General features: G+C 32.5%; 1 protein-coding gene across 5 annotated transcripts in view; it reads left to right on the plus strand.

The window, feature by feature from the left end:
• Positions 1 to 19,647, plus strand: part of LOC143229962 (phosphatase and actin regulator 1-like) — a 114,252-nt gene that overhangs the window by 50,628 nt on the left and 43,977 nt on the right. For all 5 annotated transcript variants that reach the window (XR_013016138.1, XR_013016139.1, XR_013016140.1 and 2 more), the window contains exons 9-11: positions 6,765 to 6,820; positions 8,714 to 8,775; positions 16,168 to 16,305. Coding sequence is in view for 2 of the 5 variants with exons in the window: in XM_076462854.1 (XP_076318969.1) it covers positions 6,765 to 6,820; positions 8,714 to 8,775; positions 16,168 to 16,305 (256 nt within the window). In the remaining 3 variants the exon portion in view is untranslated. The remainder of the gene's footprint in view (positions 1 to 6,764; positions 6,821 to 8,713; positions 8,776 to 16,167; positions 16,306 to 19,647) is intronic.

Raw genomic sequence — 19,647 nt, forward strand, 5'->3', positions numbered from 1 at the left:
AAGACAAATAAGTTTAATAATTTATTTCTAAAAAAGTAATAATCTATAAATGTATATATAATATTTAATAATTGAAATTTTACTGTATATTACAAAATATAAGTCCACTGAAACACAGCCAAGACAGGGAAGACTAAAAGTCAGTTATATATTATTAGATACGTAACATGAGTGCACATGCACATCATCAATGCAAGTTGTGTAATGTTAGCTAGGCATGACTGGAAGGTCAGTATAATAAAATATATAGTGTTATGAGACTTAAGCTACTTAGACTAAACATTTGTATTTTTATGTTTACAATATGTAGTCATTGTAACATGAAAAAAGCATAATTTGCATATATTTCCTTTTTTTTTATTAATGTTTGTGAGGTTGGTTAAGTAACAGACCCCACATAGTTATTAATGTTTGTGAGGTTGGTTAAGCAACAGACCCCACAGTTAGAGTACAGGAAATAAAATATGAAATCTTACTGAAAACTTATGATTGAAAGGTATTTAAGAGGTGTAGAGATTATGCAAATAATATATGAGATTTTCGAGACAAAGGTTAATTTTTTTTATAATCATAACATGAAATCACTTTGTACCCAGGCTAGTGATGAAACAGTATTTCCACAAACAAATCTTTAGTAAAAATATTTCATTTAAGAAATCACATTTTTGGGATACAAAATACTTGTAATCTTTAGTAATAGTCTATCAAATTTTGTGAGGATAAGCCTGCTGTATCAAAAGTTATAGTGCTAAAACTTAGTGTGCAAAGTGTAGATGAACATGTGTAAATTATACCAAGCCCATAGTGATAAGGTTAATAGAATTGTAACCACACAAAATTGGAGGCAATAAAAATTATATGTCTGAGGAAAGAAGATTTTATAGTGAGTAGTTTCCATTTCATTTTGTATTTGAGGGGTGATAGATACAATAGACAAGAGGGGGAAAATGTGTTACATTAGGGGAAATTCAGGATTCTTTAAAAATGTTTCCTTATAAAATTAAAACTTAAATCTTGTGTATTATTAAAATAGGATTTATTGGCTAAGATTTTATGCTACAATAATTGGTATAACATAAACAGAAAGTAGATTAATAAACTTTCAAAAATAACTGTGCATGTGATGGTTTTATCACATGTGAAAATATGTACCATTCAATAATGCTAGCAGCAGACAGAATTTTCATTTATTAACATTATTATATGTTGGTTACAGTTTTCTTCTTCTAAGTGTATGAAGCGGAACACCCACACCTGTATTATTACAATAATTGTATTAAAATGTAGGTATCAGTGCAATGATAGGTACAGCTATCAATCACTAAATATATATAGGATCAGCCACAGTGTAGTTAAAGGTAGAACTATCACATATTAAATATAGAGGACCTCCACAGTGTAATGACAGGTAGAACTATCATATATTAAATATAGAGGACTTCCACAGTGTAATGACAGGTAGAACTATCATATATTAAATATAGAGGACTTTCACAGTGTAATGACAGGTAGAACTATCATATATTAAATATAGAGGACTTCCACATTGTAATGACAGGTAGAACTATCACATATTAAATATAGAGGACCTCCACAGTGTAATGACAGGTAGAACTATCATATATTAAATATAGAGGACTTTCACAGTGTAATGACAGGTAGAACTATCATATATTAAATATAGAGGACTTCCACAGTGTAATGACAGGTAGAACTATCATATATTAAATATAGAGGACTTCCACAGTGTAATGACAGGTAGAACTATCATATATTAAATATAGAGGACTTCCACAGTGTAATGACAGGTAGAACTATCATATATTAAATATAGAGGACTTCCACAGTGTAATGACAGGTAGAACTATCATATATTAAATATAGAGGACTTCCACAGTGTAATGACAGGTAGAACTATCATATTATATACCTCCACAGTGTATGACAGGTAGAACTATATCAGCCACAGTGTAATGACAGGTAGAACTATCACATATTAAATATAGAGGACCTCCACAGTGTAATGACAGGTAGAACTATCATATATTAAATATAGAGGACCTCCACAGTGTAATGACAGGTAGAACTATCATATATTAAATATAGAGGACCTCCACAGTGTAATGACAGGTAGAACTATCATATATTAAATATAGAGGACCTCCACAGTGTAATGACAGGTAGAACTATCATATATTAAATATAGAGGACCTCCACAGTGTAATGACAGGTAGAACTATCATATATTAAATATAGAGGACCTCCACACTAATGACAGATAGAACTATCATATATCAAATATAGAGGACCTCCACAGTGTAATGACAGGTAGAACTATCATATATTAAATATAGAGGACCTTGACAGTGTAATGACAGGTAGAACTATCATATATTAAATATAGAGGACCTCCACAGTGTAATGACAGGTAGAACTATCATATATTAAATATAGAGGACCTCCACAGTGTAATGACAGGTAAAACTATCATATATTAAATATAGAGGACCTCCACAGTGTAATGACAGGTAGAACTATCATATATTAAATATAGAGGACCTTCACACTGTAATGACAGATAGAACTATCATATATTAAATATACAGTATCAGCCACAGTGTAATGACAGGTACAATTATCACATTAAATATACAGTATCGGCCACAGTGTAATGACAGGTACAATTATCACATTAAATATACAGTATCGGCCACAGTGTAATGACAGATAGAACTATCATATATTAAATATAGAGGACCTCCACACTGTAATGACAGGTAGAACTATCATATATTAAATATAGAGGACCTCCACGGTGTAAAGACAGGTAAAACTATCATATATTAAATATAGAGGACCTCCACGGTGTAATGACAGGTAGAACTATCATATATTAAATATAGAGGACCTCCACTCTGTAATGACAGGTAGATCTATCATATATTAAATATAGAGGACCTCCACTCTGTAATGACAGGTAGAACTATCATATATTAAATATAGAGGACCTCCACACTGTAATGACAGATAGAACTATCATATATTAAATATACAGGATCAGCCACAGTATAATGATAGGTACAGTTATCACATTAAATATACAGTATCAGCTACAGTATAATGATAGGTACAGTTATCGTATATTAAATATACAGGATCAGCCACAGTGTAATGACAGGTAGAACTATCATATATTAAATATGCAGGATCAGCCACAGTATAATGATAGGTACAGTTATCACATTAAATATACAGTATCAGCTACAGTATAATGTCAGGTACAGTTATCATATATTAAATATACAGTATCGGCCACAGTATACTGACAGGTAGAACTATCATATATTAAATATAGAGGACTTCCACAGTGTAATGACAGGTAGAACTATCATATATTAAATATAGAGGACCTCCACAGTGTAATGACAGGTAGAACTATCATATATTAAATATAGAGGACCTCCACAGTGTAATGACAGGTAGAACTATCATATATTAAATATAGAGGATCAACCACAGTGTAATGACAGGTAGAACTATCATATATTAAATATAGAGGACTTCCACAGTGTAATGACAGGTAGAACTATCACATATTAAATATAGAGGACCTCCACAGTGTAATGACAGGTAGAACTATCACATATTAAATATAGAGGACCTCCACAGTGTAATGACAGGTAGAACTATCATATAATAAATATAGAGGATCAACCACAGTGTAATGACAGGTAGAACTATCATATATTAAATATAGAGGACTTCCACAGTGTAATGACAGGTAGAACTATCATATATTAAATATAGAGGACCTCCACAGTGTAATGACAGGTAGAACTATCATATATTAAATATAGAGGAGTTCCACAGTGTAATGACAGGTAGAACTATCATTTATTAAATATAGAGGACTTCCACAGTGTAATGACAGGTAGAACTATCATATATTAAATATAGAGGACTTCCACAGTGTAATGACAGGTAGAACTATCATATATTAAATATAGAGGACTTCCACAGTGTAATGACAGGTAGAACTATCATATATTAAATATAGAGGACTTCCACAGTGTAATGACAGGTAGAACTATCACATATTAAATATAGAGGACCTCCACAGTGTAATGACAGGTAGAACTATCACATATTAAATATAGAGGATCTCCACACTAATGACAGGTAGAACTATCATATATTAAATATAGAGGACCTCCACAGTGTAATGACAGGTAGAACTATCATATATTAAATATAGAGGACTTCCACAGTGTAATGACAGATAGAACTATCATATATTAAATATAGAGGACTTCCACACTGTAATGACAGGTAGAACTATCATATATTAAATATAGAGGATCTCCACACTAATGACAGATAGAACTATCATATATTAAATAGAGGACCTCCACAGTGTAATGACAGGTAGAACTATCATATATTAAATATAGAGGACCTCCACAGTGTAATGACAGGTAGAACTATCATATATTAAATATAGAGGATCTCCACACTAATGACAGATAGAACTATCATATATTAAATATAGAGGACCTCCACAGTGTAATGACAGGTAGAACTATCATATATTAAATATAGAGGACCTTCACAGTGTAATGACAGGTAGAACTATCATATATTAAATATAGAGGACCTCCACAGTGTAATGACAGGTAAAACTATCATATATTAAATATAGAGGACCTCCACAGTGTAATGACAGGTAGAACTATCATATATTAAATATAGAGGACCTTCACACTGTAATGACAGATAGAACTATCATATATTAAATATACAGTATCAGCCACAGTGTAATGACAGGTAGAACTATCACATATTAAATATAGAGGACTTCCACACTGTAATGACAGGTAGAACTATCATATATTAAATATAGAGGATCTCCACACTAATGACAGATAGAACTATCATATATTAAATAGAGGACCTCCACAGTGTAATGACAGGTAGAACTATCATATATTAAATATAGAGGACCTCCACAGTGTAATGACAGGTAGAACTATCATATATTAAATATAGAGGATCTCCACACTAATGACAGATAGAACTATCATATATTAAATATAGAGGACCTCCACAGTGTAATGACAGGTAGAACTATCATATATTAAATATAGAGGACCTCCACAGTGTAATGACAGGTAGAACTATCATATATTAAATATAGAGGACCTCCACAGTGTAATGACAGGTAAAATTATCATATATTAAATATAGAGGACCTCCACAGTGTAATGACAGGTAGAACTATCATATATTAAATATAGAGGACCTTCACACTGTAATGACAGATAGAACTATCATATATTAAATATACAGTATCAGCCACAGTGTAATGACAGGTACAATTATCACATTAAATATACAGTATCGGCCACAGTGTAATGACAGATAGAACTATCATATATTAAATATAGAGGACTTCCACAGTGTAATGACACGTAGAACTATCATATATTAAATATAGAGGACCTCCACAGTGTAATGACAGGTAAAACTATCATATATTAAATATAGAGGACCTCCACAGTGTAATGACAGGTAGAACTATCATATATTAAATATAGAGGACCTTCACACTGTAATGACAGATAGAACTATCATATATTAAATATACAGTATCAGCCACAGTGTAATGACAGGTACAATTATCACATTAAATATACAGTATCGGCCACAGTGTAATGACAGATAGAACTATCATATATTAAATATAGAGGACTTCCACAGTGTAATGACACGTAGAACTATCATATATTAAATATAGAGGACCTCCACACTGTAATGACAGGTAGAACTATCATATATTAAATATAGAGGACCTCCACACTGTAAAGACAGGTAAAACTATCATATATTAAATATAGAGGACCTCCACGGTGTAATGACAGGTAGAACTATCATATATTAAATATAGAGGACCTGCACGGTGTAATGACAGGTAGAACTATCATATATTAAATATAGAGGACCTCCACTCTGTAATGACAGGTAGAACTATCATATATTAAATATAGAGGACCTCCACAGTGTAATGACAGATAGAACTATCAGATATTAAATATACAGGATCAGCCAGAGTGTAATGACAGGTAGAACTATCATATATTAAATATGCAGGATCAGCCAGAGTGTAATGACAGGTAGAACTATCATATATTAAATGTACAGGATCAGCCACAGTATAATGACAGGTTCAGCTATCATATATTAAATGTACAGGATCAGCCACAGTATAATGACAGGTAGAACTATCATATATTAAATGTACAGGATCAGCCACAGTATAATGACAGGTAGAACTATCATATATTAAATGTACAGGATCAGCCACAGTATAATGACAGGTAGAACTATCATATATTAAATGTACAGGATCAGCCACAGTATAATGACAGGTTCAGCTATCATGCACTAAGTAATAAAAGTACAGTCTCCATACAGAAAGCAAGAGATGAGCAGCCACCATTGTATTAACTATCAGGTTTATAACCACTAAACTGTAAACAAACTACAATTGTACATTATCTTGTAATTAATAAATTTGTAACTGTTAGTAATGAGCAACAGTTATAATAATCAATGTAACTTATGTACAACCACCAAGTAAACAGTTTAAATCTGTTACACACTTTGTATTGGATAATTTAGTAACTATAACATGAATAAGGTTTATTTTCCTGTATAATAGTGTATCATAATGTTATACTTTAAGCCTTGTTATATCTTCCACCCAGGAGGCTGAGTTTACGTCCCACACCTGAGGAGCTAGAACAAAGAAACATTTTAAAATGTGAGTAGATGTTGGACTACTTGTATATACCATGTTAATAATGTTAACATATATAAATATTGTAACAGTTTTTGCAGTGTTAATTTATGCACACTGGTGTCTGTAAAACTTTCTTTATGTAGACTATTAACAGAAAATTGTTATATGGTTCTGTTTTATACATAGTGTACTTGAAGTGTTTTGTGTGACTAGTTATTTGGGGTTTCTTTCTTTAGTTACTTTAAATAGATTCTGATAACTTCAAGTCTATATACATGCTACATACAAGACATTAAAAACAGTGTATTAATGTAGTTACTTTGTATAGATTCTAATAACTAGAAATTTGTGTGTAACTAATTTGTGTAGAATATGAAAAAAATGTGTTGATCTAGTTACTTTATGTAGGTTGTGATAACTGTAAGTCTGTGTGTGAGTGACTAGACAATATAAGCAATAAAAGCAATATATTGATGTAGTTACTTTATGTAGGTTGTGGTAACTGAAAGTCTGTGTGTGAGTGACTAGACAATATAAGCAATAAAAGCAATATATTGATGTAGTTACTTTATGTAGGTTGTGGTAAGTACAATTCTATGTGTGTGTGAGTAGTCTTTGTAGACTATAACAAAAAATTGTTGATGTAGTTACTTTATAAAGATTATGGTAACTGCAAGTCTGTGCAGGCTGCTAACAGTGTATTTTGGTGTTAATCTGTGTAGATTGTTACCTAAAGATTTTTGTTTAACAAATTTACATAGACTGTTGGTGTTGTTAATGTTTTTAGAGCATGTTTATCACATGCTGGTAAGTTCATGTCCTTGGTCTGTGTACATAGTGTTAATAAAGAGTGTTGATGAAGCTAGTTTATACAAAGTGTTGGTTACTTGAAAACAATGTAGATTTTGTTAACATAGAGTGTTTGATGTACATAGTTTGTGTCGACAATGTGTTGGATAGTTTATATAGGTTGTGATGGTTTAAAGTATTGCTGTGATTAGTTATTATTTACAGTGCTCACTCTGTGCCAACTTGTTTAGTTTATATTATTGTTACCTGCAACTGTGAAAACATTGTAAAGGCTAAAAACAACAGTTCACAAAAGTAACTTTAACAACCAAGAATCACTGCATACAAACAATAAAAGCAGAATTAATTGTTAGTACAAACATAAAATGAAGTTTTTTAATTCACCAACTCATTAATGAAACTGAGTTCAATCAAGCTAGTGTAACTCGTAAACATTAGAAGACTGAGAACCTTATATAATAACTGTTAATGAAGGTCCATTGTCTACTGAGAACCTTGTGTAGTAACTGTTAATGAAGGTCCATTGTCTTCTGATAACCTCATAGTAACCATTAAGGAAGGTCCATTGTCTTCTGAGAACCTCATAGTAACCATTAAGGAAGGTCCATTGTCTTCTGAGAACCTTATGTAGTAACTATTAAGGAGGGACTATTGACTTCTGAGAATCTTATGTAGTAACTATTAAGGAAGGTCCATTGACTTCTGAGAACCATATGTAGTAACCATTAAGGCAAGTTCATTGTCTACTGAGAACCTTATGTAGTAACCTCTAAGGAAGGTCCATTGAATGAACTGACAAACTGAGAGAGTTTAATAATTTACGACCATTGCTACATCAGACCATCTTGAAGGTGGAGATGAATACAAAGATAGACACATATTCTCTAAGATGTTACATTTTGTGTTATTGTCTATAGTGAGCTACTAACAGTCAATACAGATCTAAAAGTCTAGTTCTTGTTAATAAATAAATTTTGTTGTGTGATTATTGTTAGTTTGATTTCTGTCTAGTTATTAAATATCATTGCACCTTTATGACAAATATTCTGTTCTTATTCATTTATCATTTGTGCTTATCTGTTTTGTTCTTATCCTAATCAACAGTTCAAACTGCAGAAGAAATGGAACAGGAAAAAGAAGAAAAAAAATGGATGTTAATCAGAAAGGTGTGTTATCAGTAATAGTAGATAGTAGTCAGGGAGATATGGTGTCATTAACTGTTGATGGTATTAAAATTAAAATGGTATGTTATCAGTAATAGTAGATAGTCGTTTGGAAGACATGGTGTCAGTAACTGTTGATGTTTATGTTCTGTATTGACCCAGGTTATTTGTAATGAAAACACAAACCACATATTGATTGTAGATATTTGTAATTATATAGAATCTTGTTTGTAGATATTTCAATTAAACATAAAATTGATTCTTTTAGCAACAGAGTATATGAACTTAGAAAGCTGTTGTTTAATTAATCCATTTTATAACACCTAAGGAAGGAAAAAAACCTTGTACACGAATTAAATGTTTCTTCCAAATGAATAGCAGTAAAAAATGGCTGCACATCAAAACCTGTTTATGACCATTATTATTTTGGAAAGCATTAACTTAGTAAGTGTTTACCATTTTCTTCGGGTTCTATACATGTTGACATGTTACAATACTCTTCAGGTTCTATACATGTTGACATGTTACAATACTCTTCAGGTTCTATACATTTTGACATGTTACAATACTCTTCAGGTTCTATACATTTTGACATGTTACAATACTCTTCAGGTTCTGTACATGTTGACATGTTACAATACTCTTCAGGTTCTATACATGTTGACATGTTACAATACTCTTCAGGTTCTATACATGTTGACATGTTACAATACTCTTCAGGTTCTATACATGTTGACATGTTACAATACTCTTCAGGTTCTATACATGTCGACATGTTACAATACTCTTCAACTTCCATACATGGTGACATGTTTACCATACTCTTCAACTTCCATACATGGTGACATATTTACCATACTCTTCAACTTCCCTACATGATGATATGTTTACCATACTGTTCAGCTTCCCTACATGATGACATGTTTACCATACTGTTCAGCTTCCCTACATGATGACATGTTCACCATACTGTTCAACTTCCCTACATGATGACATGCTTACCATACTGTTCAGCTTCCCTACATGATATGTTCACCATACTGTTCAGCTTCCCTACATGATGACATGTTTACCATACTGTTCAGCTTCCCTACATGATGACATGTTTACCATACTGTTCAGCTTCCCTACATGACATGTTTATCATACTGTTCAGCTTCCCTACATGATGACATGTTTACCATACTGTTCAGCTTTCCTACATGATGACATGTTTACCATACTGTTCAGCTTTCCTACATGTTGACATGTTTATAATACTGTTCAGCTTCCCTACATGATATGTTTACCATACTGTTCAGCTTCCCTACATGATGACATGTTTACCATACTGTTCAGCTTCCCTATATGATGACATGTTTATCATACTGTTCAGCTTCCCTACATGATGACATGTTTACCATACTGTTCAGCTTCCCTACATCTTCCTTTTCTTCACCATTTTGAGTTTTGTGAGGCTCCTCAAGATACTTATTCTGGGATTTTTATGGGTCTGGTTTTGGGTACAGGAAGAGTAAGTGAATTAATCAATGTAATTGTTTATTTATGAAGATCAGTTACATCTGTTAGTGTCACATAAAATAATCCATTATTTAAATTATGATTAAATGAGTGTGAAGACACTGTAATAAAGAAGTGCTTCCAGTCAAGACACTGTAATGAAGTAGTGCTTCCAGTCAAGACACTGTAATGAAGTAGTGCTTCCAGTCAAGACACTGTAATGAAGTAGTGCTTCCAGTCAAGACACTGTAATGAAGAAGTGCTTCCAGTCAAGACACTGTAATGAAGAAGTGCTTCCAGTCAAGACACTGTAATGAAGTAGTGCTTCCAGTCAAGACACTGTAATGAGGTAGTGCTTCCAGTCAAGACACTGTAATGAAGTGCTTCCATTCAAGACACTGTAATGAAGAAGTGCTTCCAGTCAAGACACTGTAATGAAGAAGTGCTTCCAGTCAAGACACTGTACTGAAGAAGTGCTTCCAGTCAAGACACTGTAATGAAGTAGTGCTTCCAGTCAAGACACTGTAATGAAGAAGTGCTTCCAGTCAAGACACTGTAATGAAGAAGTGCTTCCAGTCAAGACACTGTAATGAAGAAGTGCTTCCAGTCAAGACACTGTAATGAAGTAGTGCTTCCAGTCAAGACACTGTAATGAAGTAGTGCTTCCAGTCAAGACACTGTAATGAAGAAGTGCTTCCAGTCAAGACACTGTACTGAAGAATTGCTTCCAGTCAAGACACTGTAATGAAGTAGTGCTTCCAGTCAAGACACTGTAATGAAGTAGTGCTTCCAGTCAAGACACTGTAATGAAGAAGTGCTTCCAGTTATTAAGAATGTGATTATTCTAGCTGCCACGTACACAAAATTACAATTAAATTGTTTAATATCACAAAAAGAATCCTGTTATCAAAATTAGGGTTAGTGGTTATTACCATTTTTGATTATTTCAACTGTTTAACTAATCAAAATATTGCTATTATGTTTGTGTTAAACAGAAAATTATACAAAGATGTGTCTGTTCTGTCCCACCATGGGTAGCAAAACATAATTTTTATGTATTCTAAAGACAGCTGGTATGTGTAGTAAAACGTAACTTATAATAAATTACAGGACAATGTTTTTACCTTTAGTTAATTAGTTAATTCTCTTTGTTAATCTGAATATGGCCTAAGAAGGTTGAAATGTTGTTCTGTACTTTAATTAAAGTCTTAATACCTTGGCCGGGGCCATCTTTAGAACTTTGAGTGGGTTTCTCATTATCATAAAACATAAGTTTTACTTAAGTTTTACTTTTTTTCTTCATGTTAAAAATTGACAAATTAATTGATTAGTTTAATGTAATTAATTAATAAGCTCAGTGATTAATTGATTAGTAAACAACACTAGTCACTCAACTCTAAGAGAGAAATAGTACCTTCATTTCTGTCCTTATTATCAGAATTTTACATTTTGGGTTCTTTAGTGGGACCATGTTCATGACTCTCATGGGTAATTAGGCTAACAGTTTGTGATCCACCTTGATTTATCTTCTTCCTTCTTCACATACCACAATCAGAGAAGACTTTTCAGAGAAATTTGGCTTCTTCCAACAGTATTCTTCATTCTTGTTGGTATTTCCCTTGTTTACCAAGTCCCCTTCTTGCTGTATATTTTTATGTAGGAGTTTTACACACTGTTACTTTTATCATTGGAACGTATGCTAATTTTCTTCCATTGACCATGATGTGATAAGGGAAGATTGTTGGAATATCTCTGAAAGAAAAATGGTTATAACTGATGTTTGCATGGAGTGAAACATTTTGGTCTTTGATTGACATATTGGCACTCTTCTCCACCAGTTCCCATTTCTTTTTCTTCCCTAATGCTTTTCTTAAATATTCTTTGGTCAAAGTTTTAAATGTAAGTGTGAAATTTATTTTTTATTTTTTGTCAAAGCAAACTAAAGATTGGTATTTAGTTATGGATCTGTGTTAGTTATATCTAATTTTAACTGTTCCTCATTTCAAACTGCCCAGTATGGTCAGGTGGTTATGGTGCTTGACTGGTAAATTGAGGATAATGGGTTCAAATTTCTGTCTCCCCAAACGTGCCCTTATTTGGCCATTGTGGCATCATAATGTAACAGTCAATCCCCACTGTCCCTTGATAAAAGAGTAGTTAAAGTAGATACAGATAGTATAGATAGCCCTAATGTAGCTTTGTGCAAAATTCAAAACAAACAAACCTGTTCTCATTTCAGTTGAAGAAAGTTTATTAATTGCAACTCTAACCAAAGAAGGACTGATTATTGTCAAAGATTAATATAACTTATGCTTATTTTCATCTTATATATCCTCAGTTTTATCATTTAAATTTGTCTTTTAGGGGTGGTTGTTCCAGTTTCATGACCTTCTCCAAGAAATAAGATAGATATGGATTTTATCATAAAGATTTTGCTAGTCTAGATTGAAAACTGAATCTAACAAACGCTCCTCTACGTAAAATATTTTCTGAACCCAAACGAGCTGTTTTTGCATACATGAATCTAACAAAGTTTACTTACTCTCTGTTGATAGTATAATATATGTGAAAATACTGATTGATTCCTGAAGAGATATTTACAGCTTTTACCTGTGAGGGTAGTGCATTTGGATTCCTTGTTTGACAGTTTTATCTTCTGTGTATTTTAAAAATTTAATTAGAAGTCTGATGTTTATAGTACATTTGTATTTGCAAGACAGCTGGTATGGGCATTAGCACTTTCTCAACCTCAAGATTACAAGAACCGATTTACAATTCAAAACATAAATCCACAGAATAATCATCCATACTGGACTACATATTCCCTGTGTCCCAGCACGTGAAACAAAATAATAACTCAACATGTTAAGAAACCAAATGAACACAGCCACAAAACTATGCTCACCTAATAAAATTAACAGTGAAATCAACAAAGACAACACTTCATCAACATCAATAAATTTCCTCCAAAAAACCATTGAAAAATTACATACACACACCTAGATCAACATCACAATCAACAACGAACAAACGGTAATAAATCCGAAGATACAACAAACTACAAAATGCTACACTGCTGCTTATCATATATTCCCAACATCAGTAAAAAATAACCAACATTTGGAAAACACTTACAGCAAAACACAACATTTCAGTAAACACCAAATTTATTGAATTACCAAGTACAAAACTAAAAGTCCATACTGTGTAAAAACTATGCTGACAATCACAATACCAGCATTATTTATAAAATACAATGCAACAACTGCCACAAATTCTATATTGGAGAAACAAACAGAAAAATGGAAACCAGGTTCAAAGAAGACAAAAAACACCTTCACATGTTTTTGAACACTGCAAATCAAATAAACACAACATAGCAATAGTAGACACCTAAATACTAAGTAGGAAAATAAACATAAACAAATGCATAATAAAAGAAGTCCTTTTTTTACAACAACTAAAACCAAAATTAAATCAATACAAAGGAACACCTTTATACCTATACTAATTAATTACCCAACATCTCACTGCTATCCCCCTACAATCCCATACCCATTAATGCTCTTATCCCTAGGACATGCCCAGCAATGGTCAGTTGCAAACTCTCTCTTTGTTAATCTGAAGATGTCCTAAGAAGGTTGAAATGATGTTCTGAAGTTCATTTTAATTAAAGTACAAATACCCATACCAGCCATTTTTACTTCAAGTGGGTTTCTCGTCATCGCAAATTGCAGTTTATTTCATACCTCTGGGAGGATTCTCCTAGTAGTGGAAGTCTCATGACATACTATCCAAGGAAAGTGTTCCTTTTGCCAGATATTCATCAAACACTAGAATGGTGATTTTGCAAAAATATTATTGCTGTTGAAGTTCATGTGGAACCTTCACCATATACTTTTATTTGTCTATAGATGACTCTCTGTGCATATGGATTGTTGAGGAATGGCTATTTTCTTCACAGTGTCTCATTTTCAGAAGACTAGGACTAACACACCATTATTCAAAAATTTGTGGTTGTCAGGAGTGGTTGACTACTAGTTGTGATGAAAGGTTCTTGTGTATTCTGATAACAGTAACGAGAGGACTTTTATCAACAAGATGGGAAATACTCATTCCAGAACCATTTTTGTTTAGGCCATTGAAATATGTCTGCAGGCAGACCCACACTTTTTCACTTTTTAAGCCTATTACATTCTACAAGTCTTGAATGTTCATGCATGTCAATTGTTTTGTTGCTATACTGTGTGATTGTTGGTGTGGTTAAGTTATCTTTTCTGTATTACATTATTTCTGTAATAATAATGACATGATCACTTGTTCCTAATGTTTTAACTCTTATGATGGATGGCTTTGCCCAGAACTGGCCAATTCTTCCCATGTATGCTTTGAATTCTCTCCAGATGCTCTCATAGTGACCTGTACCTTATTACTTAAGTATTGTGAACCTGTTTGTGGCAGAAGTAATCTCTTCAGGAGGTTTGCCACCTGAATCATCTAATTAATATAAGGCTTAGTTATAATTTAACCTTTTTGGATTTAAGTATTATTTCACTGATTTTTAGGTGATTTCTCAGTTGGAAAGACATATTGGCAGGTTTCCATGAATTTCTCCAACCCCTCAAATGGCTCTCTCCACTTGGGTTGAATATATGAATCAAATGTTCTTAATCTCTTGGTAATAGATGTTGCAGATGTCCATTTACACTGGGCCTCATGCTTCTATCAGCTTATCTCCAACATAATCTTTAATTTAAACTAGAGCCTGTTGGTATGGCAACATTTACATTTTTATTTAATCTGCAGATCACCTCTACCTGGCTTTGTTACAATTCTTCTTATCCAAAGATGATAGATGCCTGTTTTTTTTTTTAATGTAGAAATAATATCATATTTGAAATTGGCCTTTTATTATTGAAATGGAAATTCAGAAAAAAATCACTTAATTGTACTAATCAGTCCTTTTCAACAAAATGGTGGGTGAACAAATTCACTGCTGCAGGTAATAAGTTAATAAGTTTCCATACAGGTATAGTTAGTACCACAAGACAGGTGATGGTTGACTTTACAGGTATGGTGATAGGAACCAGAATTGTCTGAAGATAAATATTATTTTGTTTAAGATAATAAGGGGTGGAGTGAGTCTAGGTGAATGAATTTGGCCTGTTTTTTGGTACAGACAAATAATTATTAACTTGGTTTATATCTCATAGTTTGTGAGAGAATATGAAATTTTGTGCAGATATCAATTTTGTTCTGATGGATGCTCTTGTGGTATTTGTTATGTTGTTAATGGTGAATAACATTTGGGAATTGTGACTCCAGGTAGTTTAGATTTTATTAATAGTGATTGATATTTGGAAAGTGTGATTTTAAAAATGGAGAGTATCATTGTGAAAGAAGCGTTGTCACTAATGATAGATAATATAATGTAATCTTTGTATAAAGTTGTGGTTGTTACAATGTTATAAAGTTGTGGTTGTTAAAATGTTATAAAGTTGTGGTTGTTACAATGTTATAAAGTTGTGGTTGTTAAAATGTTATAAAGTTGTGGTTGTTACAATGTTATAAAGTTGTGATTGTTACAATGTTATAAAGTTGTGGTTGTAACAATGTTATAAAGTTATGGTTGTTACAATGTTATAAAGTTGTGGTTGTTAAAATGCTATAAAGTTGTGGTTGTTACAATGTTATAAAGTTGTGGTTGTAACAATGTTATAAAGTTGTGATTGTTACAATGTTATAAAGTTGTGGTTGTTACAATGTTATAAAGTTGTGGTTGTTACAATGTTATAAAGTTGTGTTGTTACAATGTTATAAAGTTGTGTTATTACAATGTTATAAAGTTGTGGTTGTTACAATGTTATAAAATTGTTACAATGTTTTGTTTTACAGTTGAGCTTCCGACCAACAATCGAAGAGTTAAAAGCAAGGAAAATAATTCGTTTTAATGATTATGTTGAGGTCACTCAAGCACAAGATTATGATAGAAAAGCTGAGAAACCATGGACAAAACTTACCCCAAAAGATAAGGTTAGTTTTGTTATTCTTCGAAGCATTTTAAAAATTGAGGATTGAGACTTTCATTGACAATTTTTCAGTAATATTACACAGAAGTTTTAAAATATTTAACTTGGAACTTCTTTTCCTTTCTTCATAATGTTTTTATCAGGAGAAAAACAGTCAATTTTAGAGAAAAAAAATCACAATTCGTGTCAAAACCTCACACTAAAATCCGAGTAACAACGAACACGTTAACTTACAAGTTACAATGTTTTTTATTTGATTAATACAAAATTTCTGAATAAATAAAGACTTTTGACTAGTTTTGTCATATAAAAGTCAAAATAATGTATTAACATTTCGGTAAATACTAGAGGTCTAAGAATGGTTGTACTAAATCATAAGAAAAAGAAAAAAAACACTTCAAATCCAGCTCATGTCATTGAGTATTTAGCAAGCCTTTCCTCAAACTCCAGATTAACTGCATCTGTCACATGTGAATATAACACCTTCTAAAAGCCAATCACTCTTTAGAAAAGTTAAGCCATCTTATCTGAAATTGACTTATTACTTTGCTTATTTGTGTCCCATAGTCATACTCTTCTCACTATTAAGTAAGAACTTATATTTGTGTCCCATAGTCATACTGTTCTCACTATTAAGTATGAACTTATATTTGTGTCCCATAGTCATTCTCTTCTCACTATTAAGTATGAACTTATATTTGTGTCCCATAGTCATACTCTTCTCACTATTAAGTATGAACTTATATTTGTGTCCCATAGTCATACTCTTCTCTATTAAGTATGAACTCCATAGTCATCTCTTCTCACTATTAAGTATGAACTTATATTTGTGTCCCATAGTCATACTCTTCTCACTATTAAGTATGAACTTATATTTGTGTCCCATAGTCATACTCTTCTCACTATTAAGTATGAACTTATATTTGTGACCCATAGTCATACTCTTCTCACTATTAAGTATGAACTTATATTTGTGTCCCATAGTCATACTCTTCTCACTATTAAGTATGAACTTATATTTGTGTCCCATAGTCATACTCTTCTCACTATTAAGTATGAACTTATATTTGTGTCCCATAGTCATACTCTTCTCACTATTAAGTATGAAGAAAGGTGACACATCAACACTACCAACTCATGTAACGATCCTCAATCAGATCCCCTCTAAGTATTCTGTTTCATAAGAAATCAAATTCAGTGATATTAGCCCATCCTCCTATGATAATATTTACATTCTAGATGGCACCATAACAACTCTTCTCTGAACCTTTTCTTATAACTCAATATCCTTTTTGAGGTAAGAAGCTGAAGACTGTGGCTTAATTGATGATCTGTACAATGACATTATGACCTCTTTCAATTTGTATTTAGTATATTTTCCATAACATTGTTAAGGTTACTCCTATCAAAATAATATACATATTTAATATTGTGATATCCCACATGATTACCTTGCCTTTATTGTAATTAAAAGCCATTTGCCATTAATTTACCCAACTTGCCAAATAATACACACAGGTGTATGGTTCCTTGTTCACTTTCCAGTTTTGAATATACTAGATGCCTTTTTCCATCAGTTGGAAGTTAATATTGTGATTGTTACTTGTTTTTTCCACTAAGTAGTGAAGGGCCTATTTACCACTTTTGGTTTATCAGATATTAGTTATTGTCCTGCAAAACTGCTGATTTGACCAAGTGAGACTGTAGTTTTGGGTGTTATGCTCTCCAGTCCTAAAATTGTTATATGTTTCATTGTGTCACCAGACCTCTAGCTACCTTCATTGTAATAATTGTAGCAGGAAAACAAATTATATAATTCCTGAGCCAGTGCTTTTCAAGGATTAGACTAATGACAATAGTAAATAAGACCATATGATTAAAAACCTTCAGTTAGTCCATTGTGTACTTCTACAAATATATAAATGATACTTTTAGATTGTACACAACCATCAGTATTCACCCTCTACTTTAATAACTAGCACTGTTATGTAAATCAAGATGTAATATTGGATAATTGTATTCATTAGTATTCTCTTATAAAGAGTAAAGTAAAAATACAGTGTTTAAAATATGCTTCAGTAGAATAGACTGTCCTCCAGAAGAGAAGAGTATTACATAATTATTTATTTTTGTTGTTAATACTAACTTTATTCCACACTTTTGATGTACTTTTGTTAAGAACTTGTTTTTTTAAGTTTGTTCCACAGTGTCTTTGTGGTACATTGAAAACTGGGTTTTGACAGTTGTGGTAGTCATAACACATTTCCTTCTTAGGTATCATCTTAGTAGTCCTTCTCTGAAATTTTTTCAACGATTCAATGTTCTTTCTGAGGTACGGAGCCCAAGACTGAACACAGTGTTATATAATGGGACAACATACTATGGTATTTATTTCTTATTCCAGTGTGTATTCTATGATGGGACAACGTACTGTGGTATTTATTCTAATTCCAGTGTGCATTGTATGATGGGACAACGTACTGTGGTATTTATTCTGATTCCAGTGTGTATTCTATGATGGGACAACGTACTGTGGTATTTATTCTAATTCCAGTGTGTATTCTATGATGGGACAACGTACTGTGGTATTTATTCTAATTCCAGTGTGCATTCTATGATGGGACAACGTACTGTGGTATTTATTCTGATTCCAGTGTGTATTCTATGATGGGACAACGTACTGTGGTATTTATTTCTTATTCCAGTGTGTATTCTATGATGGGACAACGTACTGTGGTATTTATTCTAATTCCAGTGTGCATTCTATGATAGGACAACGTACTGTGGTATTTATTCTGATTCCAGTGTGTATTCTATGATGGGACAACGTACTGTGGTATTTATTCTAATTCCAGTGTGTATTCTATAATGGGACAACGTACTGTGGTATTTATTCTAATTCCAGTGTGTATTCTATGATGTGACAGTGTACTGTGGTATTTATGCTGACTCCAGTGGGTATTGTGTAATGGGACTGCGTACTGTGGTATTTATTCTAATTCCAGTGTGTATTCTATAATGGGACAATGTACTGTGGTATTTATTCTAATTCCAGTGTGTATTCTATGATGGGACAATGTACTGTGGTATTTATTCTAATTCCAGTGTGCATTCTATGATGGGACAACGTACTGTGGTATTTATTCTGATTCCAGTGTGTATTCTATGATGGGACAACGTACTGTGGTATTTATTCTGATTCCAGTGTGTATTCTATGATGGGACAACGTACTGTGGTATTTATTCTAATTCCAGTGTGTATTCTATGATGGGACAACGTACTGTGGTATTTATTCTAATTCCAGTGTGTATTCTATAATGGGACAATGTACTGTGGTATTTATTC

This window comes from Tachypleus tridentatus, chromosome 10 (genome assembly GCF_004210375.1).
Source record: "Tachypleus tridentatus isolate NWPU-2018 chromosome 10, ASM421037v1, whole genome shotgun sequence".
NCBI lineage: Eukaryota > Metazoa > Arthropoda > Merostomata > Xiphosura > Limulidae > Tachypleus > Tachypleus tridentatus.